Here is a 25,834-nt window from a genome sequence, read left to right on the forward strand (position 1 = left end):
ACAGCTGCCTCGCAGGGCTGTTGGGGAACTTCCGGGGGCTGACCAGGAAGCAGAGGGCGTGGGCTGAAGTGTGCCGACCGCTCTGGTTGGGGGCCGGGGGTGCTCACTGCTGGGGAGACTGCAGGGGCCACTGGAAGTCCCCCTGAAGGGGGTGTGGGGGCAGGGCTTGGGGCCCCATCCGTGGCTCCCACGCTTCCAGCCCCTGCACTGTGCAGGGAGACTGGGGGTCCCTGGGTAAATCCAGGGATAGCGCAGCAGTAGGCTCTGTGTCAGTGGAGGTCCCAGCTAACCAATGAGCTGGAAGGGTCTGCCCAGCCCCAGTTCGGACCATCCCTGGTCAGTAGAACGGCAGCCCCTAAAAGGGCCGTATCTTAGTCCCCCATAACCCCACATGGCAGAAAGACTTTGCAGGTGTGATTGAATTAGGAGCTTGAGATGAGAGGTTGCCCCGGCTTATCTGGGCGGGCCTCAGTGTGGTCACAAGGGTCCGTAGAGGTGGAAGCGGGAAGCTAGAGAGGCGTGGAGATGCAAGCAGGCTCAGAGGGGTGCGGGGCTGCGGGCTCTGCAGACAGAGGAAGTGGCCCCCACGAAGGAACGCGGGTGGCCTCTGGAAGCCAGAAAAGGCAAGGACGTGGATCCGTTCCTAGGACGTCCAGAGGGAAAGCAGCCCTTGCTGACCCACGGGAGACAATGCCTTGGTGTTCCCTGAAGCCACTGAGACTGTGGCAACTTCTGAACAGCAGCAATGGAAACAAACCCGGAGTCTGCTCCAGGCACACTTGTGGGAAAGGCGCTGACTGAAGCCCTGGAGCTGACAAGTGTGACTCCCAGGGTCCCATGAGTCTAGCGGTAAGCAGGGTCCCAGCGGCCTGTGGTAAACTGAGCTGGGACTCAGACATTTCTTACAAGTTAGTCGGCCAGATAACAGAAATTGATCCCTCCAGCCCTCAAATCCAAACATTTTGATGGATTTTAATGGGAACCTAAAATTGGTTACATCCTTGAGGCCTCTTTCAACCTAACTCTGCCTGTGCTTAGCCTGGGCTCAGGGACTGAGGGTAGCCGTCAAAAGCAACTGTTGGGGATGCCTGAGGCCCCAAGGGTGGAGCAGAGCCACGTGGCTCTGAGTGGCCCCAGCCCACTGACCTTCCGGGGAGCCCCTGAGGACCGCAGCCAGTCCTGGGACGAGAGAGAGGCGCTGCTGGATCTCGGTCAGCTCGTGGGTTCGTGTTTCAAAACTCGGGAACCCTCTGCCCCAAAACGCCAGCCCCTGGGGAAGCAAGGAGCAGCAGGCTCCCAGAGAGGAACCGAGAGGCTTAAACGGGGGAAAGGGCCGGGGTTTCAGCTCAGACGTTTTGTGTCCTCTCAGGTTTTGCTTCTGTCCTGCTATTCTGGGCTCTCGGCGTTCAGAGGTGAGACTGCTAGTTCAACAACTCACAGACGACTGAGGGCCTTGTGACCTCTGCAGTCTGGGCACAGCTATGTCTGAAATAACTCTGAGTCAAAGAGCCTACATTCGCATACAAAACTTGAATGGTCCATCTCCACCTGGGGAAGGCGAATCAGGGCGGGCCGCTTGCAGTGAGGAGGTGGGCACTTACCCTCTCTGAGACAAGAAGGGGCTTCACCCTGGGCCTACTGCTGACGTGTGGTCACCACTGAGGGTGGCGAGGCTGGGGCTGCGCCACGGAGCCCCTCGGGGCTGCCAGGAGCAGCCCTCAGCCCACTCGCTTCTGGAGGGGCAAGGGAGCCCCCTCTCCCAGTCTTGTCTGACCCACCCTAAAAACAAACTCCGGCCACACAGGCAATAATCACACCTCAGGGCCAGAAGACACCAGCCAGGCCACCAGGAGACCGCAGCACATGTGCCTGGCTCTGAGGGAGCTGAGTACCACGGCTGCAGTGGGCCCTGCTCACGGCAGACCACGCGGGGGCATTCCGGCCCCGTCTTCTCTCACGACAGCCCCTTGTGTCTGCCCTCCTGTGGGGCCATGCTGACCAGTGCAGCCGTCAAGAGCGGCCGAGGGTCTGCCCTTGCCATGGAACTCCTCCGAGTCTCATCGGCTCTTGAACAAGAGAGCCGGCTCCTTCTCCCCGGTCTCCTCCATACACCTCCCTGCATCAGGACCTAAAACGGGGCTCGAGTGGGACCACCAGCTGCAGGCTCCACACTCCACGCCGGGGCCGGGCTCTGCACCCTGCGCCCCAGGTGTGCTAGGACCAGCAGGGCAGGGTGGGGACAGTCACTGCCCTCACTTTAGGCCATTCCTTTCCTCTATTCACCCAGCCTGGGAGCAGCCAGGCCCCAGTGGGCTCTACGAGGTGGGCTTGCAGTCCGACAGGCTCCTCGGTCTGTACCACCCCAGGCTGCTCTCCGAGGGGACCCGTGGAAAGAACCGTGAGCTCTGGAGGAAGGATGTGCTCGAGATGGTGCCTTTCCAGGGCGCTTCTGAGGATGATTACCTAGTTCTGGGTGTTCAGCCTTGGCTGTGGGCCCTTATCCCCCTGTGGCAGAGGGGCGGGGTGGGGGATGGTCTCCTGTCTGGGGGGCTGGACAGGTTCTTAGGCCGTGGGGGTGGGGAGCTTCTACCACCAGGGGGCGTGCAGGGGCAGCCAATCAGCACGCATCTTGCCCCACGCCCACCCCCTGTGCCTGGCGAGGGGTCCCCTGACCTGTGCCCCAGGCCTGGGTGCCTGTGTCCTCAGGGCTCCCTCCTCCTCCCAGCCCCACCCCAGAACCGGGCTCTGGGCCGCTCTCTCTACCAACTCTCACCAGACAAGAGCATGGACGGGGGTCTTTTCTCCATCCACTTGCCTGATGCTGACTCAGCTCAGCCTTCTTCTGCCACCATCCTCCTGCTGGGAAGGGGGGCCTGGCACTTGGAAGCCCAGCTCCTGGGCGCTCTGGCCTCGGGCAGCAGTGTCCCCCATCCTGCAAGTGAGGCCTCGGGGCCAGGGCCCTCTTGGGCCTCTGAGCACCAGCAGCTCGCAGGTTCCTGCCACCTCCTCTTTTCTGAGCACCAATCACCTCGTCATTTCCATAGTGCTGACTTGTGCTTTGCACAGGTGGGAGTGGACAGGCCTGGCTGCTGGAGCCTCTAAGCCCACCCCTTCCAGCTCATCCCAGGCCACCCAGATGGCCCAGGTCAACGAGACAGCCCCGCACAGAGAACCTGCAGAGAGCAGGCTTCTAGCCTGAGCCTCAGTTTCCTCCTCTGAGACTGGGCAGTGCACCGCCTGACTCCGCCATTCCCAGGACTGCTGTGGCCTAACTGGAGCTCCACAAGGAGGTCTTGGCCAGCCCAGGCGACCCGACAGCTGTGTTCCTAGTGCCACTCGGAGGCCAGCAGCCCCAGAAGCGGGGCACCAATGGGCCAGAGGGATGAATGAACGAGGAGACAGATGGCTCTTTTGGTCTGCAGACTGAGCTCAGCTGAAGACCAGTTTTCTCCTTTTTCTTCCCCTGCCCGGCATCAGCTGCCCTGAGCAGCCCCAGGTATTTCTGGGCAAGACTCCTTACAGTTTGGATGCATGGGGTAGGGGGGGCATTGCTTGGAGTGCAGCTGACCTCACAAAGACCCCCCCTCCCCAAGGCAAGTGGGGGCCCAAGGGGAACAGGGAAAAGTGGGCTGAGACTGCCAGCCCAGGGGGCTTGGGCTACAGTCATTCATGGGTCTGGGGAGCCTTGGGGCCAGAAGGGGGTTCTAGGTGACCCTAACTGGTCCTCCCCTCTCTGGGCACCAGGTTTCCCAACTGCAAAGCCAGCAGGGTGCACTGGACGCCCTCCAGAGCCTGCCGCCCTGGACCTAGATGTGGCTTCTCCCCTTGGACATGGCTTCTCCCCCCTGACGTGGCTCCTCCCGGTGAGGAGATGGATAAGGAGCCCTTGTCCGAGCTGTCTGAGCCCCTGTTCTACACTCACACCCCTCTGCTCCTGCTGCTTTGCCGATGCTGGGATCCTAACTGCAAACACGGGCGTTCCTGCGAGGAGAGGGGTTCCTAGCACACGTCTCCTTACACGCAGGGGCCCCTAGACACTGGCTCTGGGTTCTTTGCGACAAACACACAGAGAAATACACGTGTTCGATGAAGGGTAAAAACTTTAAAAAGGGAAAAGTGAGTTCACATCTGGAGCAGAGCCCCCCATGCTCACACGTGGCACGTATGACCACACACACATGGGCACACCGCACAGACAGCCCCCACACACGCACGCTCACAGTCCACGCGCCAGTACAACACTCACGGCCTGACGCACGAGCACACACACACACAGACGCCCCACACGCTGGCACACCCCACACACACGCACACGCACATGCACAAAGGTGCAAGCACAACAAAGGAAGTGGAAGAAAAGTGTTACCCATGAGGAGCCGCCGTTTCACCCGCTTGTCCACATCAGCTACTGACGTGGCATTGAACTGAGAGCGCTCAATTGCAGCCTCATCCTTTTCTAAAACACAAGTAAGGGACAAACACGGAGCCGGTGGTTAATGAGAGCCCACTTCCCGCCTCTCGGCGTGGCGCACACAAAGCAACAGAGCATGAGGGCGGCGCGGCGTCCTCGCCGAGGGGCTAACCCCAGGAACCTCCAGGCGGTGGGCTTGGGGCAGGGCTGGGTGCGGGCAGAGGAGGGGTGACCACAGCAGGACAGGATGGGCCTCAGGGCCCATCTGCAAGCGACACGCACAAGGAGGCGGCTGGGCTCAGAGCAGACAGGCCCCACGTGCGGAGGGCCGGCGAGGCGGACAGCGACCGCCCGAGCGCGCGAGGACGCAGGCAGGCAGAGACGCCCGGCTCGGGCTGGAGGCGCAGGCTCAGGACTAGGGGCAGGACAAGGGGAAAGCGCCGTGAGGTCCGGTGATGGACGCGCCTGGGTGGCAGACACCCCGTCTCGTCAGAGGCGTGAACGTGGGTCAAACACTCATGCAAGACTGAGAACGAGACGCACAGGGGGACAGACACACGGACACACTCGACAGTGGCCCAACCGCACAGACACAGAGAAACCGGGGGTCTGTTTGGGCAGCGCTGGTTGCCTGCTTGTCAATGGAGGACTGGAGTGAGACAGTGGAGTGCTCAACAAGGGGCTGCAAGGTGGGGTGGGGAGGGGGTGGTCATTTAGGAGTGTGCAGAGGGAGACGGCCGGGTGCCCGGAGCTGCCAGGTGCTTCCCGGGGAGAGGCTCGCGAGGCTTTAGAGGGCTTGCACGTCTGTGCTCGGTGGGAGATGTGGGGGGACACCTCCTCCCCTCGGAGGGGTGGGGGCTCCTGAGGAGCAAGGAGCAAAGGCAAGTGAAAAGTTCTCTGGGCCAGGGAGCCAGGGCCCCGGAGCTGGGCCTGGAAAAGGACTTTTCAGGAGAGGGGCGGGGCAGGGGAGGGTGGGGGAGTCACAGCAGAGAAGAGATCCAAGCAGGGACTTACACATGCAGCAGACATTAAAAGATTTAAAAATAGATAAATAAAAATAAGAGAGATGAGCCATGTGGACGAAGACAAGGTGTTAGACGAGGCTGGGGAGTGTCTGGCCGGCAGCGGTCTGCGCTGGTCCGGGGCTGGCAGAGGTGGCTCCGTCGCAGGCGCGGCCGCTGCGGGAGACCCCAGCAGACAAGACAGGAAGGGGGGCCGGCAGCCCAGGAGAGCCCCGGGGCACAGTGGAGACAGGGAGAGAGGCGGGAGGGGAGGTTCTAGATGGGATCAGGCTGCAATAGAGACACTGGTCTGAGATCGGGTTTGGCTTTGAGTTTTTTTTTTGTTTGTTTTGTTTTGCTTGTTTGGTTTGATTTGGCTTTTGGCTCTGAAAATAATTCATGAAGGTCAGTTATCAGACAAGACAGGCAATCAGGGACCATCACCAGAAAAGCAGGAGGAACGAGATTAAGATGGAACCAAAAACGGCTGTCTGAGAGGAGACCACACAGAGGAAGGGAGAACCACGCGGGCAGCAGCACCTGGGTCGAGAGCCGGGGCTGGGGACCTCCGATGCCCCTCCGCCCAACTCCCCAGGGTTCAGGGAGCGGTCAAAGGGCACTACAGGCTGCAACAGCAAACCCCGGGCTTCGTGGCCTTGCTGGCTCGCCAACCCTTTCCAGTCACTTGAAAACCCCTCAAGAAATACCTTTTGAGCTGATAATAAAAAAAGGGACTTTTTGTTTTTTAATGAATACAGTCACTGACTTGTAGCAGGTTTCCTAAGTTTGCCAACGTTGAAGAGAAAGAAGAGGATGAACTCTGGGCACCAATTCTGAATTTCCTCTTTTTCTCAGTTTAAAAGAAAAAAAATTGGCTGTTCTTTTTGAGTGAGGAAAGAACTTACTGGTGATTATAACTCGAGATGATCACAAATACTCGAGCTTCCCCTTGGAGATAAGGACCAGGAGGAAAGAGGGTGACAGAGTGAAACTGATCCTCCTGTTAACAGGCGGGGTGTTGGGAGGGGGCGCCCGAGAAGAACGGTCTTTGGGGGTGGTGGGTGGGTGGGTGGTTGGGGAGGACCAGGCCTGGTGAGAGGCCCCGTAGCTCAGGAGCAGAGAGCAGCTAAAAGTCACCCAGACCCAACCGAGGATTCACACCGGCCCTCTCCCCAGGTGTTCCAGACAGACAAGACTGAAAGCAGGTTCTGAGAAAACCTCTTGGTTTTCCCGACGCTGTGGAGGCAGGCTTGCACCACGCCGGGGTAGGTGGGGGCTGTTACGAGGGGACGGAGTCTCCGGGCGTGTCTCCCCGTAGGGGAGGACACCCCCGTGCTTCTGGAACAGAAGCTGCCCTCCAAGGCGCACACACACTTCCTCCTCCCCGCCAGCCACCTGCCTGGGGCCACCCCTGCCCCCCCACACTGAGGAGGAGGACCCTCAGAAAACCGGCAGCAACACAGAGCAGAGGCGCCTGGTCCTGGGGGCTGGATGACCCTGCTGAGTGTCTGCAGAAAGTTGCCCCCTGGGGACGCCCGAAGCCAGCCCCACGGGCCCCAGGGGGCGTTCCTTGTCTTGTTTCCGGAGCTTCCTCCTTGGAAACGGGGGCGCCAAGGGGTGTGGCTGCTGTCGGGCCGCACGGTGGGTGGGTGGGTGGGGGGAGCACCCCGCGGGGGGCCGGGCGGCACAGGGTGTGAGCGCTTGGCGGGGGTGCCTACTCACCAATGCACGTCCGGCCGTCCGAGTGGAGGGCGTACTTCTGGTGGCAGCCGCACGTGGGGCCCGTGTCCGTGTCCTCACAGCTGTGCTGGCAGCCTCCGTTTCCATAGTTACAGGTTACTAGTGAGGCCCCGAGTGCACGTACGTGTGTATAAACAGAACAACAAAAACGATTAGTTTATTGCTGTTGGCCATTTCTTTCGAGGGGTTGGGGAGGGGCGTGAGGGCGCGGGATGATGAGTGGGAGGCACAAACTTCCCTGGACATCAGCCCCTCTGGGCGGGTGGACGGAACGGCTCACTCCCTAGAGGGGCCCTGGGGAGGGACAGAGAACAGACTCTGGGTCATCTGGACTTCGGACAGGGCGCACAGCGGATACACTCAGACGGGGCTCGTTGAAAGAAAGGGATGAAGCTGGAAGATTTTATCCTTTCTAGGTTGCAAAGGGCACTTTAAGACAGCCGGTCTGGATAGGCCAAATGTCTGTTAATACGGGCTGGACATGAAGCAGTTGGGGGTGGGGGGTGGCGGGCCCCTGTGAGGGGCGCTCATTTCTTCAGCTCTCAAAGACCTCTCTTTCCTCGCCTGTGCCTCAGGGCATGTGGAAGGATGTCCCCACTGTTGCCTCTTCTCACCAAGTCCCAGCAGCCCCCTCAATCTCTATCCATCCTGAGCCCTAATCCTCCCAAGGAAATGTCCAAATAGACAGAACATATGTGCGTTAAGGTCATCTCAGATGCAGTTTCGAAAAGGACCTTTAACATGTCACATAGCGTGCAGTGTCTGTGGCCTGCGGAAGCTGGTGCCCCTTCAGCCCAGAATCTTAAAATGTTTCAGAGCATCAGTACCTGGGGTGCTAAAAAGGGGGCGGGCCAGTCTGAAGTAGGGAAAATGAGCAGTCCATTTGCTGTAGAGAAAACTTGACTGTTCTCTCCTTCTAGGGTGAGGGATGTGGCTCAAGGAGACCCAGGATCTCCATGGGAGGGCGTCTTGCTGCCCCTGATTTAACGTTGAAGATGGCAGGGTGCCCGCCACCTGTAAGCAAATGGTCCTCTGGGGCCTCGAGGACATGGTGTCTTCCTGGGGACCTTAACCGTTTGTCCAGCATTGGACCTACACTCTGAATTTATTTGAAAACTTTAATAATGGTCAAGTATGCAGAAATAAATTTCAGAGCAACCATGGTCAGAGGGGCAGAAAATTCCCAATGGGCAGAGCCTGAATGATGTTCTATCAGGTGAACCCAGCAGCAGGGCTGGGGCTAGAAGTTGGCAGCTCCCCGTGAAGGACTCCAGCGTTTCAGGACGGAGTCCACGGCTGCCTCTGCCAGAGAGCAGCACAGAGGCCCTGGGGCTTCCAGCCTGAGAGACGCCGGCCCTGGACAAACTGGACACGGCCAGTCTCCCTGCTGGGTGAGGACGACGCGAGGAGAATGAGTCCTGCTCAGCGTCCTGGACACTGACCCTAATGACCCGAGGCCCTGTTGGGCTGCCTCTTTCACAGGGAACTTCACAACCCTCCAAGGGAGGCACTCAACTTCTGGGGTGACACTGCAAGGACACGCAGATTGCTTCGGGAAACAGCTGGGGCTTTGTCCCCAAGCCCTCTGGCACCGCTACCTGGGAGCATCTCTCCTCCCGGCATTCCCTGATGCCAGCAGCCTGGACTCAGGGCCTCTCATCTCTCTGCAGCAGAGGAGCCTGGGGGAAGCCAAGGCCCCAGGGGCTGCTGCTTAACACGGATCTCGGATGAGGGCAGAGCCCCACCTTGGGCTGAACTTTGTGTGCCTTTCCAGACTGAGGCAAGCCCTGTCAGGGTGGGCAGGGGTGGGCCGGCGAGGAGACAGTTCTTCCGAGCTCTGGGTTCCAGGAGATGGCCTGCACCCTGCCAGTGACTCTGCAGAGGATGCAGGCCTGTCTGAGGCCGCTCTGGGGCCTCTTTCTCTCGCTCCCTCTGCATGGTAGGCCTATGTGACTCACAGGCCACACAGGCCGAGCTGTGTGCACCCAGAGAGCAGCCAGCTGGTTCGTGGAAGTAAACACTGGAGCCCTGAGCGCTGGGCACGCCAGAGGAGGATGGAGAACACCTCTGCTGGCTCTGGAGGGAGAAAAGTTTGGGCAGGCTAGGCCAGGCCTCAGCCCCCGACCCAACTCCAGATCTAGAATTTCCTGGGCCTCAGGTGACCTCAAGGGTGAGCGGGACGTCTCAGAGCTGACTTAACGCTAATCCTGCCACATTAACCCCACAGAAGACACCACAGCTGGCTGGGTGGACGGCCAGGGTGCAGTCCCTCTGAAGGAGGGCTGCAGGGCGGTCACCCACTCCTTGGCTCTGGGAGCAGACCGGGCTCTCCCCACACCTGGGCAGCACGCGGGCGTCGAGCAGAGTGGGGAGGGCTGCCATTTGCTTCAGCTGAAGTTCAGGGCTCAAGCTGAGCTCTTCTCAGCTGTGCACGGAGCCTCCTTGTCCCTGACCTCCCCTCCCAGACCAGGCTCGCCCCTCAGGAGATGTTCTCTGAGCAAACCACCCCCTTGTAACACTCGCCCCACACAGAACCGGAGGACTAGGTGGCCAGGCAGTTGGTCCCAGCCGCTTCCTGTGGCCCACAGCTCTCTCCCCGGCACTGAGCTCAGGGCTTGGCCAGGGCGGCTTCAGCCAGGCTTGCTGACCGAAGGAGTGTGCTTCCCTCATGGCCAGGCTTGCCGTACGGGCCTGCCCAAGCCACATACGCTGGTCTTTGGCCTTGGTCCCGAGGGAGCTCAGAGTACCTGTGGGGAGGCCCGGGAAGCTAGAGTTAGGCCTTTTCTACTCTGCAGGTTGCCTGGCGGCAGGAGGCTTCTCTGCAGCTGCAGGGGCTCATCCAGTGCAGAGGACAGGAGGGCCTGGCCGGAGCCCCAGGGCTGCAGGCGGGCATTGCCCTGCCCACAGGGTCCCTGATCGGTGCCCCCTGGGGGACAGCGTGCGTGCCGATCCCCGTGATCCTGCAGGACTGATTAGGAGAGGAAGCCTGCTCCACACCCGGGACCAAACCTGGGCAGAAGGAATTGGCTTCACTCTGGGGAGTCAACGAATCACGAGTGGGGGCAGGAGCACAAGCTCCCTGGTGACGGACTGTGATACCTGTGGGTCCCCCAAGTTCTCGGTGACTGAGGGGAGTGGACGGCAGACGAGAGAGGCACGATGGCTAAGGATGAAAGGCTGGCGAGGGCCTGCTGCCTTCCCCACAGAATGAAGGATGGGAGGAAAGGCCGCTTCCTTTAGGAGGGCTGCCGGTCTCAGTCTCCCAGTTCAGGGGCCAGGCTGGGCGCACTCTCAGGGAGCTGGAGCCAGGCTCCTCCACACCACTTTCCTACAGCAGAACGCGGGCCCATCTCTGGCCGAGATGGGTGGCGCTCACACTGGCCTCCCTCCGCTCTTTCTCGGAATCGAGGCAAACGTCCTGTCAGGCCGGGCACCCTGGCTGCCGAGTGAGCAGAGGCTGTGCCCGCCGCTCCCCGGGCGACGCTGGGAGGCTGCCCTGTAGCCGGGGCTTGGAGTGCTAAGTGAGTCTGCCTACCGTCCTACTTCATTTGCTCGGGAGCTGGGTGGTCACATTAAGAGGCCTGACTACACTCGAGTCCTGCAGGCTGACCTCCAAGCTGGTCTGGAAGTGGCACCTCTGACAAGGGACTTTATTTAGTCCCGATTTCCCAGGGTATCTTCATGGACAGTGGGCCTTGCAAAGCTAGCAGATGAGCTCTGGTCTTTGATCCTGGCATAAGCTTAGCACAGCCTGAGCCAGGACAGCCCCCACCAACCAAGCTCCTCGCCGTCTTTATAGCATTCTGTTACCAAGGGCTGCCCTGGCCCATTGAGAATGCACGGCCCCTCCATTCCGGCTGGAGAGTTTGAGCTCAGGGCCCGTGGGACAGAGGGTGGGGAAGAAAGGGATTACAGTGAGCATCACAGGGCGACCCCACAGGGCGCTGTGTAAGGTCCAGCTCAGGCCTGGGGCTGTGTCAGTGGTATTGCGCTAGGGAAACCCTGAGTCTGGGGTTCACGGCCCCCGTCCCTCCTGCCTCCCAGGCCCCTTGGGGCCCCGCCCTTCTCTCCACCCTGGGGGACTGAGCACATTCTGTGAGCAACGTCCAGCAGACTGGACAGCACCCTCCCACCCCGCCCCGAGCCATGGCAGGGGACGCGTGCGGATGTCGGACCCGTGTGCCTCCATCTACCTACGTGTGCAGTCCTTCTGGTTTTGGGCAAGGTCAAAGCCGGGCCTGCAGTCGCAGGCCACCCCACCTTTGGGCGTCTCCCGGCAGATGTGGGCACAGCCATGGTCTTTGTTCATGCAGTTCATACCCTCTGGGAAGAGACAGACGGGAGAGGGGTTGGGGACCAGGGAGGGAGAAAATTTCAGGCTTAAAGGAAACCACCAGGGAAATGTCACATCAAATGTCATGTTCTTGGGCAGCCATTAGCACACGCACGGCACGCACACACAGGGGTGCACCTAGCCACCCAGATGGAGACCCCCTTAGGGAGAAGCCAAGGACACTGTACCCAGGTCGGGAGGCACCAGGCCTCATCTAAGGGATGTGAATGAGCTCTCCGGACCCACAGAGGAGGTGTTCCTGACCCGGGTCAGATTACAGGGCCTGGGCCGTACAGAGCACTTTCCAGGCCAGGGCTGTGGATGGTTTGCCCACTAACGCAGGTGGGGGTGGATTTAAAAGGACAGCAGTGGTGCACAGCACTTTTCAGTTTGTACAGGCATGTCCCAGCCCCCGTGAGGCAGGTGGAGACTTTCATGTCCGCCTGGGGCCAGAGAGGAGTGCAGACAGGTCGAGGGGCTGGCAGGCCCTGGCTGGCCTTCAGCTGTTGCACCCAGAGGTGCTGGCAGCCCGCTCAGCCCCTCGCTGCATTCCCGCACAAGTCAACGCTGCTGTGCTGGCCCCCTGGGCTTCAGGGCAACCGAGGGTTGTCCTCACCAGCACCACGGCTGGGCCCTGAACTAACCACTACTCTATAACACCCAGTTGCCAAAGGGGGTCTCCACGTGTACCTGGTCACTGCAGCACACTCCTCTGGACCCACAGAACGCCCAGCCCCAGAGCTGAGCCCCGCATGCCTCGGGCACTATGAGTTTATTCCAGGTCAGGCCACACACACCACGGTGTTCCTAATCTCAGCCGGAGATTCCTGATGGTTGGCAGATGCTCCTTTTTAAATCCATCTTAATTTTTTGCAAATCCCAGGCACCTTTTCCTCTGCGGCTTCAACTTCAAAAGGCAATTAGCCAGGGACTCCCCTGCTTGCTGGGAAACTCAGAAATGGGAGACTGCTGCGGGGGTGGGGTGGGGGGTGGGGTGGGCAGGGAGGGGAGGTCTCCTCAATTCCTGCCCTGGCACCCCCATGCTCTAGCTGCAGCAGGCTTTTTTATCTGGAGACTTGTTCATGTTGGCCCTGCCCAGCAGGCCCCTCCAGCTGACTCAGAAGCCCCGTCCCTCCCAAGGCCAGCTGGGTTCCCCGTCTCCTCCCCTCCCAGGCTTCCAGTCTCCACTGAGAGAGGTACCACAAGGACCCAACCGGGGCCCTGGGTTATAAACCCCAGTCTCCACCAGCCCCCACCCTCCAAGGCCTCGCTGAGTGCAGAGCTGGGCTACCCACGGGCTTTGAGGCCAGGGACTACAGACCATTCGCCCCAGAGTTCTGGCCTCTACACGCTGCCCAGTGATGTGCGTGCCCAGAATTTCACCAAAATGCACTGAGGACCCTGGAGTTGTCAGGGAGAAGGAGTGTTCCCCGAGGTGGCCTGTTTGGTCCCTCGCCGGAGTCACCCATGGTTACTGGGACGTTCTCTCCACCCCAGAAGACCTGATCTCCCCTCCCAGTCTGCCTGGAGCGGCTTGGAACCCCCTTCAGTTGACCCCAGTTGATGTTTATCTTCCTGGTGATTTGTGAGGAGTTTCCAGAATTTATGAGGTCAGGGGTCAAGTGAGAGGGCAGAGGTCACAAGTCCATCAAGAGGCTAAATGTAGATGAAACGCGAGCTGCCGTCTGCCCATACCGCCTGTAGACTCCTCCCCCAGGTGACTCACGGGTCTCCCGTTCCAGCCGAGCACTAGCTCGATCGTGACCTCATCCACCGTAAGCACGGGTGCGGGGCCACTGGGCAGTGACAGATATTTTCAAAACACAAACAGCCTGGCAGCTACAATCAAGACCGAAAAAAAGTCTGAAGCCGAATAAAACAAAACAAGACAAATCAAAATGAACGAAGCATGTGTTTTGCTGACCTCTGGTTTCATCTGATTTTATTACTCTTGTTATTCCTTTGCCTCGATTTTTCTCACTTAGGCAAATCAAATTGTCAGACTGGAGCCCGAAGAGCTTGGGTTTATGTGTTTAATATATTACGGCTATAAATATTTACTAGAGATTAAGTGGGGAAATTTATATTTACTATTGAAAATGAGAATTTATTACACATTAACATTTAGTATGCGTGTGCGTGTGCTCAGTTGCTCCAGCCGTGTCCAACTCTTTGTGACCCCGTGGGCTGTAGCCTGCAAGGCTCCTCTGTCCATAGGATTCTCCAAGCAAGAACACTGGAGTGGGTTGCCATGCCCTCCTCCAGCGGATCCTCCCGACCCAGGGGTCGAACTGGCAAGTCTCTGGCATATCCTTCATCGAAGGCGGATTCTTTACCTCTGAGCCACCCGGGAGGTCCTAACATATCGTTTGTTAAAAACTATTTCCCCAAACAAGGGGAGGGCTGGCTGAGAGGAGAAGTCTTTGCAGAGGAGACAGGAGGAGTGGGTTCTGATTCTCAACCACACTGTTTGAACTCCTGGGGGCACAGCTGGGCCTGGAGCCCTGCCGCCTAATTCTCCAGGCATTTGTCCTCTTGCCTCCGCTAGCGTCTCGGTTGGCTGGGCCTGGTGCTGACTGTCCCCACAGGGAAGGGGGGGGAAATGGGATAGCCTCGCCCCTCCTCCACGAGGGTCTGGGGCAGAGGCTGGGTCTCCCCCACCCAAGCATCCCCCATCCTGGGAAACAGGCTGATGGGGAGCGAACAGCTGGGAGCAGCAGCCACCCACAGCCAGGCTCACGTGTGGCTGGAGTCTGCTCAGCCCGAGAGCTTCCCAAGGTACCTTCTCCTTGAGATGGTGGTTGTCAGACGATTGCCATCACGTTTAAAAATGACCCTAGCAACCACTCCACAGAGGGTTACAACTGCCTAGCTAGGGGCCAGGAGTGGGGCTTCCTCTGGGCTGGTGACTCAGCGGGACGCGGGAACTGTGTGGCGTTCCCCTCCACCCTGGGGCAGCACCGGCTTCCACAGGCCACTAGGTCAGCTTCACAGCTGGCAGAACCACAGACGGTCAGGGCTGGATGGCTCCGGGCCATCCATCTTACAAATGGTTACAAATGGGGAGCGAGAGGCCTCGAGGCAGGAGGGATGTCCCAGGTCACACGGCAGGTCTGAAACCCAGGCCGCTGGGCTCCCATCCATGGCTCTCTGCTGTGGGGTTCACTGTGCGAGCCGTGTGGGACCCAGATGGCTGGCAGGCAGCACACGTTTTCTGGGGTGAACAGAACTGGGAAGCCGGCACAGAGCTGGTCTAATAAACCGTTCAGTTCAGTTCAATTCAGTCGCTCAGTTGTGTCTGACTCCTTGCGACCCCATGGACTGCAGCACGCCAGGCCTCCCTGTCCATCACCAACTCCTGGAGCTTGCTCAAACTCAAGTCCATTGAGTTGGTGCTGCCATCCAACCCTCTCATCCTCTGTCGTCCTCTTCTCCTCCCGCCTTCAATCTACCTGTCACTGTTATCTGTCCTCAAAATTAAGAGCCTATGAAAACTGAAGGCAGGTTCAGACTCTGGGAAGCTCTCTGGGCAGCCCCTCGACAAAGCACAGAACCCCGTGCTCCTCTCTGCCCTTCTCCCAGCCTCCGCGGAGCAACAGGCTGAAGCCTCATCTCTTCTGCAGAGCCATCAGGTCCGCCCGAAGGCTCGTCCCTCTGGCTGAAGCCTGAAGCCAAGGCCCCCCCCTCCAGCCTCTCCGGACAGCAGGAGGCTCCTCAGCACCGATGCTCTGTGACTGCGGGGGTCCCAACCCTCACCCGCTTGTCCTCTGAGATCTCACTCTCCCTCAACAGCCACCGCCAGTCTCCCCACCGGACAGGAGGAAGCAGGGAGGGCCATGCCCTGGGCAGCTGCTCCCGGAAGGGTCCCAGGCTCTCAGCTGACCAAGGTCAACTCTGGCTGCCTCCTGAGCAAGGGGAGAGCTAAGGTCTGGGCTCTGCCCTCCCCAGGCCCAAGCTAAGTGGCTCCCCTTGTCTGCTGCCCGATGCCCTCGCTCTGGGTGCAGTGCATCCCCTGGCTTTGTCCCGTCCTTCAGCGGGCACAGCGCTGAGGGGTGGGAGGCAGTCAGGCTCTGCACTTCCTCTGGTGCATGTCTGCCCAGGGCTGGCCCACCCACCAGCCAGCAAGCTCCGTGAGGCTGTCTTCCTGGCTGCACACGGCAAGTGCTTAGGACACCTTGCTGCTGCTAAGTCGCTTCAGTCATGTCCGACTCTGTGCGACCCCATAGACGGCAGCCCACCAGGCTCCCCCGTCCCTGGGATTCTCCAGGCAAGAACACTGGAGTGGGTTGCCACTGGGGAGCAAATGCCAAGGTACCAGATAGAAGGGCCAGCCCCCAGGCCAGGACGACGGTCCGGCCTGGTGCTCACACCATCAAGACATGCTGAGAAAGACAGCCTCGTGCACGAGGGGCTGGGCCCAGGACCTGCCTGCTCGTACCTGGGCCCCTGGTCCGAGGCCTTCTTCCCTTTCTTTAGCTGAGAAATGAGTTGTCAGCATCTTTACCTCTGAGGGTGGCCGTAAGGTTCAAATGAGAAGACTGAGAAGATTGTGAGATGTGTGTGGCCCAGAGCAGGTTCCTAAAAAGCAAAGCTTTTAGCCGTGGCTCCCGCTGCACTCTTTCCGTGTTAAATGCGAGTAGCTGCGCAGCTGCTCTCCCTGACTGTGGGTGGTTTGAGGGCAGACCTGAGCTTTACTCTTCTCTGTATCCTAACTACCCAGCACAGGGCCTGGACCAGAGTTAGAGGTCAGCAAGCAGTTGACTCAAAGAAAGCAGAGAAGGAGCAAGTGAGAAAGTGAGGGGAGGGTAGGAAAGGAGAGAGACCCGGTGGAGAAAGAGGACAGAGAAGTGAAGGCTTTCTTACCTTCGAGCTGCGTAAACCCGCTGCCTTATTTGGGGGACGAGGCAAGGGGCTCAGGGAATTTGGAAAGCGCCATTGCGGCACGCTCTGTTGTGTTTCTGTGAGATGCAGCACCTCAGGGTGCCTGAGGCAGGGAACTCACGACAGCAGGTTAAAGGCTCTGAGAAGTCCTGCAGGCTCTCGTGGGATTAGGACCCCTGCCCCTCACTTAACAGGACGCCCTGGGAAGCTCTGGATTATGGGCTGAGACCCCAGGGTGGCCCACTTCAGTCCCTCATCTTACAGATGGGGTCAGGGGGGCTGAGGGACTTGGGCAGCGCAGGGCAGGGCAGGGCAGGGCAGGGAACAGGGCGCATGCTCCATCGCCTGCGCTTCTGCCCCGGGAGAGGGGTCCTGGGCTCCACACTGGAAGAGGCCTCAGGCCCCTCACCCAGCTGTGGCCCCATCCCCTGAGGCAGCCAGGCTCGTCCCTGCCAGGCAAGCCATCTCCGTGGGTGCCAGCCCGTAGGCTCCTTCAGAGCAAAGGGCTGAGCCCAAACCAGGCACAGAACAGTCTTCTCCGAGCCTGCGGGACCGACGGACCTGGCTGACTCTGTCCTGCTGCGGCCCCCTGCTCTGCACAGTGCCTGCTCCTGAGAGCTGGACAGGAGAGCTGGCCGGGACCAGGGGCGCCCGCGGCCTCAGCCCTGCTCCCCATCTTGATACCACGCAGTGCGGAGTCCAGCGGAGAGCCCCCTTCGTCTCCTCTCATGGGGAAGTGAGATAGGGTTTCAGTGCTGTTCCCAGAAACCCCGGCCCTCGGGAGCCTGGTGCCAGTCAGGCCAGGCTGCTCGCCAGGTCGAATCTAATTTGATCCAACCCCTCCAAATCCAATTACGTCCTGCAAGCTCGGACTGTGTGTCTCCTCGGTGCCCGGGATGGGGCGGGAGCCGTGAGGACGCAGCAGCTGCGTGGCCAGCTCGCTGAGGTCCCTGCTCAGACTCTGATCTTTGCTGCGGGATCTTGGGCAGTCGCTTCACCCTTCTGAGCCTTGGTTTTCACCTGTGACCAGTGGCCACTTGGGAGACCCGCCTCCCAGTGCTCGCTCAGCGTGCAGGCCCCCTCTCGGGGCCAGTGAGGCTGGCTGGGGGCAGGTGAGGACTTGAGGGCCTCTTCTTCGGGGGGAGATACGTTCTGTGCTAGAAAGGTCTCTGGAGGCTGCGCGGGGGCCATCTGCGGGGTTGGGGTGCAGCTGGAGGCAGATGGGGGGTGCTACCGTAATCACCCTGAACGCAACGGAGAAGCCTGAAGGGATCGCGGCTGCTGTGGGGACGGGGATGAAGGCTGGGTTGGGTCACATTTCAGAGCCCTCTCCTCTCAGTGTTCCGAAAGCCAGGGTGTGGGGGCTCAGGCTCTGACTCTCCTCTCATTCAGCCTTCCCTGTAAGCCTGAGATGGGGGTACGCCCATGGCAATTGCACACACAAGCCCACAAGGCTGGATCAGGTGAGGGGAAAACGCACCAGGGCCACGCCGTGCATGAGAACTCGGGGCCACACTTCCTTCTCCCAAGGGTCCTGCGCGTCCTTCTGATGGCCCCTCCCAGGGTCCTGGTCCTCTTGAGGCCCTGGGACAGACCCCACAGCCCTTTCCAACCGGGACCTATTTTCCCAAAGGCCTTCTATCAGTTTTGGAAGCTCTCCAGGAGCGTGTACAGAGGTAAGCAATGGGAGAATCTGCCTGCCCCAAACCAGCATGCACACACTGTGTCTTCTGTAAAGCAAAGTTCACGGATGCATCTAACGCGGGCAGTGTGCGGGGGGCAATCTGTCTGTCCTGAGGAGCCGGCCTTTCTCATAGCCCCCCGGCCCAGGATAACAGAGCTGGAATGTGTGTCGCTCAGGGGTCGTTGCTATGGCGACTTCATCAATAACACTGTTTTCCGCATCCCTGTCCCTTCCACACACAGGAAAGGAAGGCAAGCTGGGAACGCAGAGCAGGGAGGAGAGAACAATGACCTTGCCCCGCCTCCCCCAGCTCAGGAGGAAGGGGCTCGCCTCCCCTTCCACCTCATCGGTAGGAAATTACGGAGCCCAGAAAGAAGCTGCCACCTTCCCTGACGCAGACCCAGCAGGCTGGCCAAGCCAGGCAGGGAAAAACAAACACGGGCTCCCACGTGCTTTGACCAGGGGCTGAAGGGAATGTCAGGAGGGTTCTGCCGTCGGGGGAAGGCGCCAGGGCAGCAACAAGGATGGGACTGTGGGAGCGGCGATGGGCACAAGAGCTGCCCCCGTCCGCTGTGTGCCAGGCTGGCCTGCCCGGAGCCACCTGTGTGCCAGGCTGGCCTGCACACTTCGCACGTGTCATCTCACCATTTCTCCCCCCACCACCCCAGCAGCACACTTCTGTCCAGGCCCACTTAATGGATGAGAACACTAAAGGACCAAGAGATTCAGAACTGGGGGGGCTGGCTCTAGGGCCAGCCCACAGGTGAGACAGAACGGCGGCAGCTCTGGGCTGCAAAAGAGGCTGGCCAGAAACTCGCTGCAGGTGAACGGTGACCAGAGCGACCCTTACTGCCCGTGTCATTCCTCAGTCGTGTCGGGCTCTTTGCAACCCCGTGGACTGCACATGCCAGGCACCCCTGTCCTCCAGCATCTCCTGGTGTCTGCTCAGATTCATGTCCAATGAGTTGGTGATGCCAACCAACCATCTCATCCTCTGTCGTCCCCTTCTCCTCCTGCCCTCAGTCTTTCCCAGCTTCGGGGTCTTTTCCTATGTGTTGGCTCTTCGCATCAGGTGGCCAAAGTATTGGAGCTTCTCAGGACCCCTCTTCATAGTAGATTCTATTTAATCCCACTTTGCAAATGAGGAGACTAGCTCAGAGAAAGACATGGGCACTTGCCCCAGGGACACGGATGGGACAGGTATTCCCACTTCAGAACCTGTGCTCCTGGGGGACTTCCAGTAGGCAGTGGAGCACTCGCTTCCAGGGCAGGGGCAGAGAAACCCCTCCCTTCTTCACCTTGCCCCAGCGTGATCTGGAGCAGGGAAATGACCCCACCCTGCCCTCCCTGGCTACATCTGCTTATGTTGTCTCTCCAAGCCCATCTCAAATGCCAGCTTCTCACTCCAAACCTCCTCCAAGACAGGGAGTGCCATCTCCACGGTCCTCAGACCCCCAGCCTGAGCTGGCTGCAGGTGGGAGCACACTCCTCCCCTCCTGGTCGGCAGGGCCCGGCACCAGGTCAGGGGCGGAGGCAGCTATGAGAACACAGGTCCTTATCACGCCACCCTGTGAGGCGAGCAGCTCTGCCCTCATCTTAGAGTCATTCCAAGAGGCTGAGCGCCTTGCCCCTGGCCACTTGGGTAGGATGTGGGAGAGCTGTAACTTTGGGTCTGTCCTGTGTGACTTGAAGACCGGCCCTTCTCCAGCAGCAGCAGAGGGAACTTTCTAGAGCATAAACCTGATGGCGTCTTCCTATTGCCAAAGTCCTTTCACTGCCCTGCCCCAGCCAGGGCCCAGGGTTAGGCTGAGAGCTCTTAAACGGCACTCCAGGCCCTCCTCACCTCTGCCTGCCATGGCTCTGGAGAACAGGGATGCTCGGCTGTCGGCCAGCAATTTGAGATTCCACTTGGGCGTCACCTCTTCTAGGAAGCCCTCCTTGTTTCCACCCTCTCCTCAAGTCCCTAGGCTGGATGAGCGGCCTGGCCTGGGCCTCCACAGCCCTCTGGATTCCCCCTCTCGTAGCACCCACCACACTCATTGTAACTTCTGGGTTACTTGGGTCTCCCCCACCAGACTGGCGGCTCCTTGAGGGAGCAGGGCCCGCGCCCGAGTGACCTCTTTGCCCCCTGGAGCCCTACACGGTGCTCGTTTCAGGCCTGAGAAATGGTGCTGAACCCAGCTGCACTGCCGAGGGGCCTGGTTTCAGCCACTCTGGGCTTTGGACTCCACGCCAGAACACCCTCCAGTACTCAGACAACAGAATGCTCCCGTCCGCAGGCCCAGGCCTGGCTGCTGTCTGCAGAGTGCTGCTGGCCCCGGCCTGGGCCGCCTGCCCGGCTCTACCTCGACCCCCTAATTACCCTCCAACAGCACCTGCGCCTGGATGGTGCTTCCAGAGCCTCTCATTACGAGGCCTGGGCTTAGCAGAATGCAGGGCTCTGTCTCCCATCCTGTGTCCCCCGAATTACACCCTCCTGGGCAATTCCAGGGCCTGGCTGGGGTGCCGGCAGCCAGATGCCCCACACTAGACCCCTCAGCTGACCAGGAGCCCAGGCCATTCCAGGCTGCATCCCTGGGGGTGGCCCTTACCTGGGACATAGGGTTCAGACTGGGCTTCATGTACCCGGAAGGGCTAAGGGCCAGGCCGCATGCCAGGCTCTCTGCCAATGCCCCTGTCTCTACAATTCTGCGTGGCAGGTGCCATCAGCAGGCCCACCTGAGAGGTGACGATGCTGAGGCTCGGAGGGAGGTCTCTCACCTTGTTGGGGGGGTGCGGGGACCCGCCCCCACTGTGGCCGTCCCAACGGCAGGCCTACAGGGGTCCCAGCCCCTTGGCCAGATGCTTGCTTCACAGCCCCCAGCCCTGCGTCCGCTCAGCTGCCTCGATGGCCCTCAGGGAGACTGGGCTCTGCTCCCCCTGCTGACCAGCGTCTCACAGGCTCTGCTGGTCCGACCCTCTCCTCGCTGGGCTCACCGCCCACTCCCAGGCACACAGACCCTACGGCCCTCCCACCACTTCCACCCCAGCCTTCAGGCAGAAGGCCAGGGCCCTGGGGCTGGGCGAGCGGGCACTGGCCCTTCTGAGTGCACACCCCGCCTTCTCTCAGCACTTGCCGCCCAGCCCTCCTGAGATTTGACCCCTATGCCCTCCACGTTCAGATGCTCAGCTGCCTGCGTGCTTTCCCTCCATGAATCCCGAGGTGGGGGCTCCTGGCCGGTAGCCCTTTCCGCAGGATGAGCCCACTTCTCAGCTCTGCCTTCACCCCGCGCTCCTCTCCTGGGGCTGGACCCCAGGCCAGCCCGTTGTAGGCATGCACCCACAGTGAGGCGGGCCCCTCAGTAACCTGGTCAGCTCTGAAACCCAGCTGGAGCCTGGCTCTACACACCCGAAAACAGCCAGAGTGGACCAGTTTTCCGGAGAGCGAGGATTGGGAAGGAACTTAAAGAGCATCTGGAGGAAGCCTTTTCTTTTCCACCGAGGAGGCTGAAGCCCACCGGCCAGGACCTGCCCTGGGCCACGCAGCAGTCAGCATGGCGTCCACACCCAGCCTTCCAGCTCCCAACCCCTGGGCTGATGCCTTGACCCTCAAGTTCAGAGCTCTTTCCGTCGCATCAGAAAGTGGCTCACGAGGCCCGTCTGGTTTGGGAGTTGACCAGCCTTTGGGCCCACCTACTCCTTCACCCCCACGTTTGATAACTTTGGTGCCTGTACCATGTCTATGCCCTGTGCTGAGGCGGCCAGCAGAGCCAGCCGGGGTGCCTGCAAGTCGTGGGGGCTTTTTAAGCTAAAACCAAGTCCTCTGCCACGGCTGCCCACCAAGTGTGTACACGGACAGACAGACAGACAGATGGAGAGATGGAGAGCTGAGACCCTGGCCGGCTCCTGGTCTGCCAGATAAGAGCAGAGGGGCAGAGCTGGCCTTCTCGGAAAGCAGGTGTGGACCCCAGCCCCCTTCAGCCTCTTATCTCTGGTTTCTGGGCCAGTCCTGGCACTGGGGGCCCCTGGAAGGCCGCCTCTGTGAGATGGGAAGGAACCTGTCTGATGGCCGTGAGCACAGACACACGTGGGCAAACGTGGGCAGCGCTGCAGCTGCCACAGGGAGGCAGGCATTGCTGAGGCGGGGCGGGTCCGGTGTTCACCAGCTCTACTTCCCGTCGCCCTTTCTAAGGCATGTGGCCTGGAACTTGCTTGGTTTCCTCCTCTGGGAAGGGGAGGAGGGAGGTTGTTGAAGGGTACTAAAGTGGGGAGGGCTCCAGCTCAGGGTCCCTGAGCCCCTTTAAGATGAAGCTGGTGCTCAGTGAAAGTGCCCCGGGCCCCCTTTATCCGGCTCTGCAGTGCCCGTTCTTTCCAACTTGCTCTTCACCCTGGACCCCAGGCTCCCTCCATCCCCTCCTGCACTGAGGGTTCTTCCCCTTCCTGGCCTCTGGAGTTCCCCAGGCCGACCACTAGGCGTCACCACGAGCACGTCCACGCCTCTCCGAGGCCCAGGTGGCTGGGAGCAAGGCCTGAGACGTTCTTCCCTCCTGACTTAGCACTCTGCTCAGGTTCAGAGGCGAGAGATGCCCCCTTCCTTCCCCAGGGCTGCCAGACACAGTGAATGAAAACAGGCTGCTTGCTTAAGTTTGGATCTCAGATGAACAACAAAGGTTTCCCGAGTGTAAGCATGCCAAGTGTTGCGTGGGTCACGTTTGTGCCAAAAAAGAGCATTCACTACTGATGTGAAATCCCAAGTTCAAATACAGGCTGTCCCTTATTTCACCTGGCTGCCCTCCCCCTCCCCCTCCACAGGGCCCCTAATGCTGCGTCCTCTGCCTTTTTTGGCCCCGGGGACTGGTTTCATGGGAGGCAATTTTTCCATGGGCGAGCGGTGGGGAGAAGGGGTCAGGCGGTAATGTGAGCGAAGGGAGAGATGGGGACTGGCCCTTAAAGCTTTGCTTGCTCTCCCGCCGCTCAGCTCCTGCTCTGCGGCCCGGTTCCTACAGTCCTAACAGGGACTGGGTACCCCTGCCCTAAAGGTAGCCGCAGACTGGCTGTGACCAGGGCACAGGTCTGTTTCTGCCTCTTGGCAGGTGACCAGGCGGAGGAGCCCAGGTGCGGGAAGGGTCAATGTGGTGCCAAGTGAGTGCTCCCCCTGCGGTTTTGGGGGAGGGCCCGGGAGGGGAAGCTGCAAGAATGCTGGGGGGCACGCCAGCAGGAGATTCCCTAAGGACACGACCAGCCCCCCAACACTGCCCACCGCGTGCCGTGGGAAACAGCCGGGCTCGGAGCCACCAACACCTGGGCTCCGGGTGGGCTCCATCCCAAACCGGCTGTGCCGCTGTCCCTGCCTGCACCTCCGCTCTCTTCTCTGCACAATGAGGGGGCCCTCTGAGGATCAGAGGGTGCAAGGGCCTGGCGCACAGAAGGAGTGCAACAGCCGTGGGGCACCTCCCCGCTTCCCAGGGCTCGTATCGCGGGTGCAGACCACCAGCCTGGGGAGCCCATGCTGATTCCCACCGTTCACTCTAACTGGAACAGACTGCCGGGTGGATGCCTCACTCGGTGAACAGATGTGGAAGCTCACGCTGGGTGAGCCACTGTGTGAGCCAGGGGCACACGGGGTAGGGCTGTGGAAGCGTGGAGGAACGGGGTTCCAGGAGAGGAATTGGCTCGTGCAGGGGTGTGGAGCTGTGTGCGGGGGAGTGTCTCTGAACTCATCTCAGGCTCCCCTGCTACAGGGGTCTCGGCCACCCACAGGCTGACCTGGGGGCTGAAAGCAGCCTCGGGAGCGAGCCCTGCCTTGGTGCTGCTTGGTACCAGGGACGTGAAAGAACTTTAATCCGATCCTCTTTGTCACTTGCCCTGCGCCCACCCTGCGTCAGACGTGAGAAACGCACCCCTGCCCTTCTCAGGAGCTCATGTGCTGCCCCTAGGAGAGGACGGAGCACCTCGGGGCTGTGTGTGTACACTGGGAGGGTGACGTGCTCGTCCCGGAGTCGGAGACAGCTCTGCGAGAGGAGATGAAGCAAAATGGGTTTTGAAGGATGATGACGAGTTCTCCAGGAAGGGAGGGGACAGGGGCCTGGCCCCTGAGGCAGAGCAGAGAGCGCACACCAAGGCCTGCAACTGGAAAAGGGCTCCCTAGCCACAGGAAGAACAGGAGGGGTTGGGGGGCTGGGGAGGAGCCGTGCTGTGAAGGCGGGGAAGGCGAGGAAGGCGCGGGAGAGCAGCCTCGAGCACACACTGCAGGGAGAGGAGCCACAGGCAGGGCCCGAGTGGGCAGGGACGTGGCCAGGGGGTCACGCTGCTGTCAGAAGGCGGAGGGCTCGGGGGACCCGGGAACCAGCCAATGCACTAACTCACGGGAGAGTGGAGCGTGCCTGCAGGCAGAGGGTGGGGGGGGCCCCTGGGGCCACAAGGGGCTCCAGGCAGCGGGCCACCCCTGATCCCAGCCCTCCATCCATTTTCTCACTCAGCATGGGTGCTCTTAGGAGTTGGAAAGACGTGGGTTCGGATCCTGACTGTGCTAATCACTCACTAGGGGACAAAATGCTTCTCAGTCTCCGTTCCTCTCGGCAGGATGGGAGAACACAGCTGCACGGCGCCAGACCGTTCCAGGGTCTGATGACCCATGCCACCGTCTGGGCACGGTGCTTGGCACCCAGTGGTACCAGTGACAGCTGACAGTTTTACTCACTTCCGGTACAGGCAGTCCATTAGGGAACAGAGTGTACTCATAGCATCTCATTTTGGTCCTCATAAAAATTTCTATAATGAACACTGACGTTTGTCCCATTTTATAGACAAGAGAAGTGAGGCCACGGGACTCATAGCAGAGAAGGGAACCGGGGCCAGGGCCAGCTACCCCTGCACTGTCCACACGAGGAGGCCGACGCCACGAGGCACTGGGGTCCCTGCATGGCGGCCTGGCCGGGGCTGGCGGGAGGCCAGGCCAGGAGAAGGGCGTGAAGCTGGGCTCACCAGCCAAAGGAGTTGTTTATGGGGTGGGAGGCTCGTAAAAAATAATGGGCTGAATTTATTGTCCCCGCCTCAAGGGCCATTCTGGACTGCAAAGGGCCAGGACAGGCCTTCTCCGGCAGCACCGTAAATCTTCCTGCTAAATGCGAGAGCTGTCTGGTCTCCCGCCCACCTGGTCTGCGGGCGGGTGAGGAGGTGCGGGGGTGGGAAATGAGGAGAAGCCCCCCAGGAGCAGCCAGGGGCGCAGCCCTGAGGCTGAAGGTGAGGATTCTCCGGAGAGACCACTGTTGCCCTCATTTAAAAGAGAAAGTTCCCAGCCACACACACTCACGGGAACTCAGCACCCACGGCTGATGACAGAGAGCCCTGGAACAGGGCTGGGGATGTCCCCGACCCTGCAGGGGCCACACTGGGGCCCCAGGTCAAGGCCTGGCCCAGACCTCAAGATGCGGGAATCACGTCCCAGGAAGCGGTGGGCGCCGGCCAGCCAGGCACACTGATGGGACCCTGAGCTAACGTCTGGTGGGGGTGGCTTGGGAGGGACGGTGAGCCTCTGTCCACAGACATTTGAGTCTGGAGAACCCGCCTGCCAATGCAGGAGACATGGGTTCGATCCCTGGGTCCGGAAGATCTCCCAGAGAAGGACACAGCAACCCACTCCAGTACTCTTGCCTGGAGAATCCCATGGACTCGGGAGCCTGGCGGGCTGCAGTCCACGGGGTCGCAGAGTCAGACACGACTGAGCGACTAAACAACTACAACAGCGGGCTGGAGCAGGAGAAAAACTAACGTTGGCGTCGGAAATCCGGCCCCCATCCGAGTGC

General features: G+C 60.3%; 1 protein-coding gene across 4 annotated transcripts in view; it reads right to left on the reverse strand.

Moving 5' to 3' along the window:
• SCUBE1 (signal peptide, CUB domain and EGF like domain containing 1) overlaps positions 1–25,834 on the reverse strand; it is a 124,195-nt gene that overhangs the window by 41,496 nt on the left and 56,865 nt on the right. For 2 of the 4 annotated variants that reach the window (XM_069581734.1, XM_069581730.1), the window contains exons 5-7: positions 11,350–11,475; positions 7,135–7,251; positions 4,367–4,456 (exon numbers count right to left, since the gene is read on the reverse strand). In XM_069581734.1, coding sequence (XP_069437835.1) covers positions 4,367–4,456; positions 7,135–7,251; positions 11,350–11,475 — 333 coding nt within the window. The remainder of the gene's footprint in view (positions 1–4,366; positions 4,457–7,134; positions 7,252–11,349; positions 11,476–25,834) is intronic. The other 2 variants (XM_069581731.1, XM_069581732.1) reach the window with 1 other exon arrangement.

Source organism: Ovis canadensis, chromosome 3 (genome assembly GCF_042477335.2).
Source record: "Ovis canadensis isolate MfBH-ARS-UI-01 breed Bighorn chromosome 3, ARS-UI_OviCan_v2, whole genome shotgun sequence".
In the NCBI taxonomy this organism is placed as follows: domain Eukaryota; kingdom Metazoa; phylum Chordata; class Mammalia; order Artiodactyla; family Bovidae; genus Ovis; species Ovis canadensis.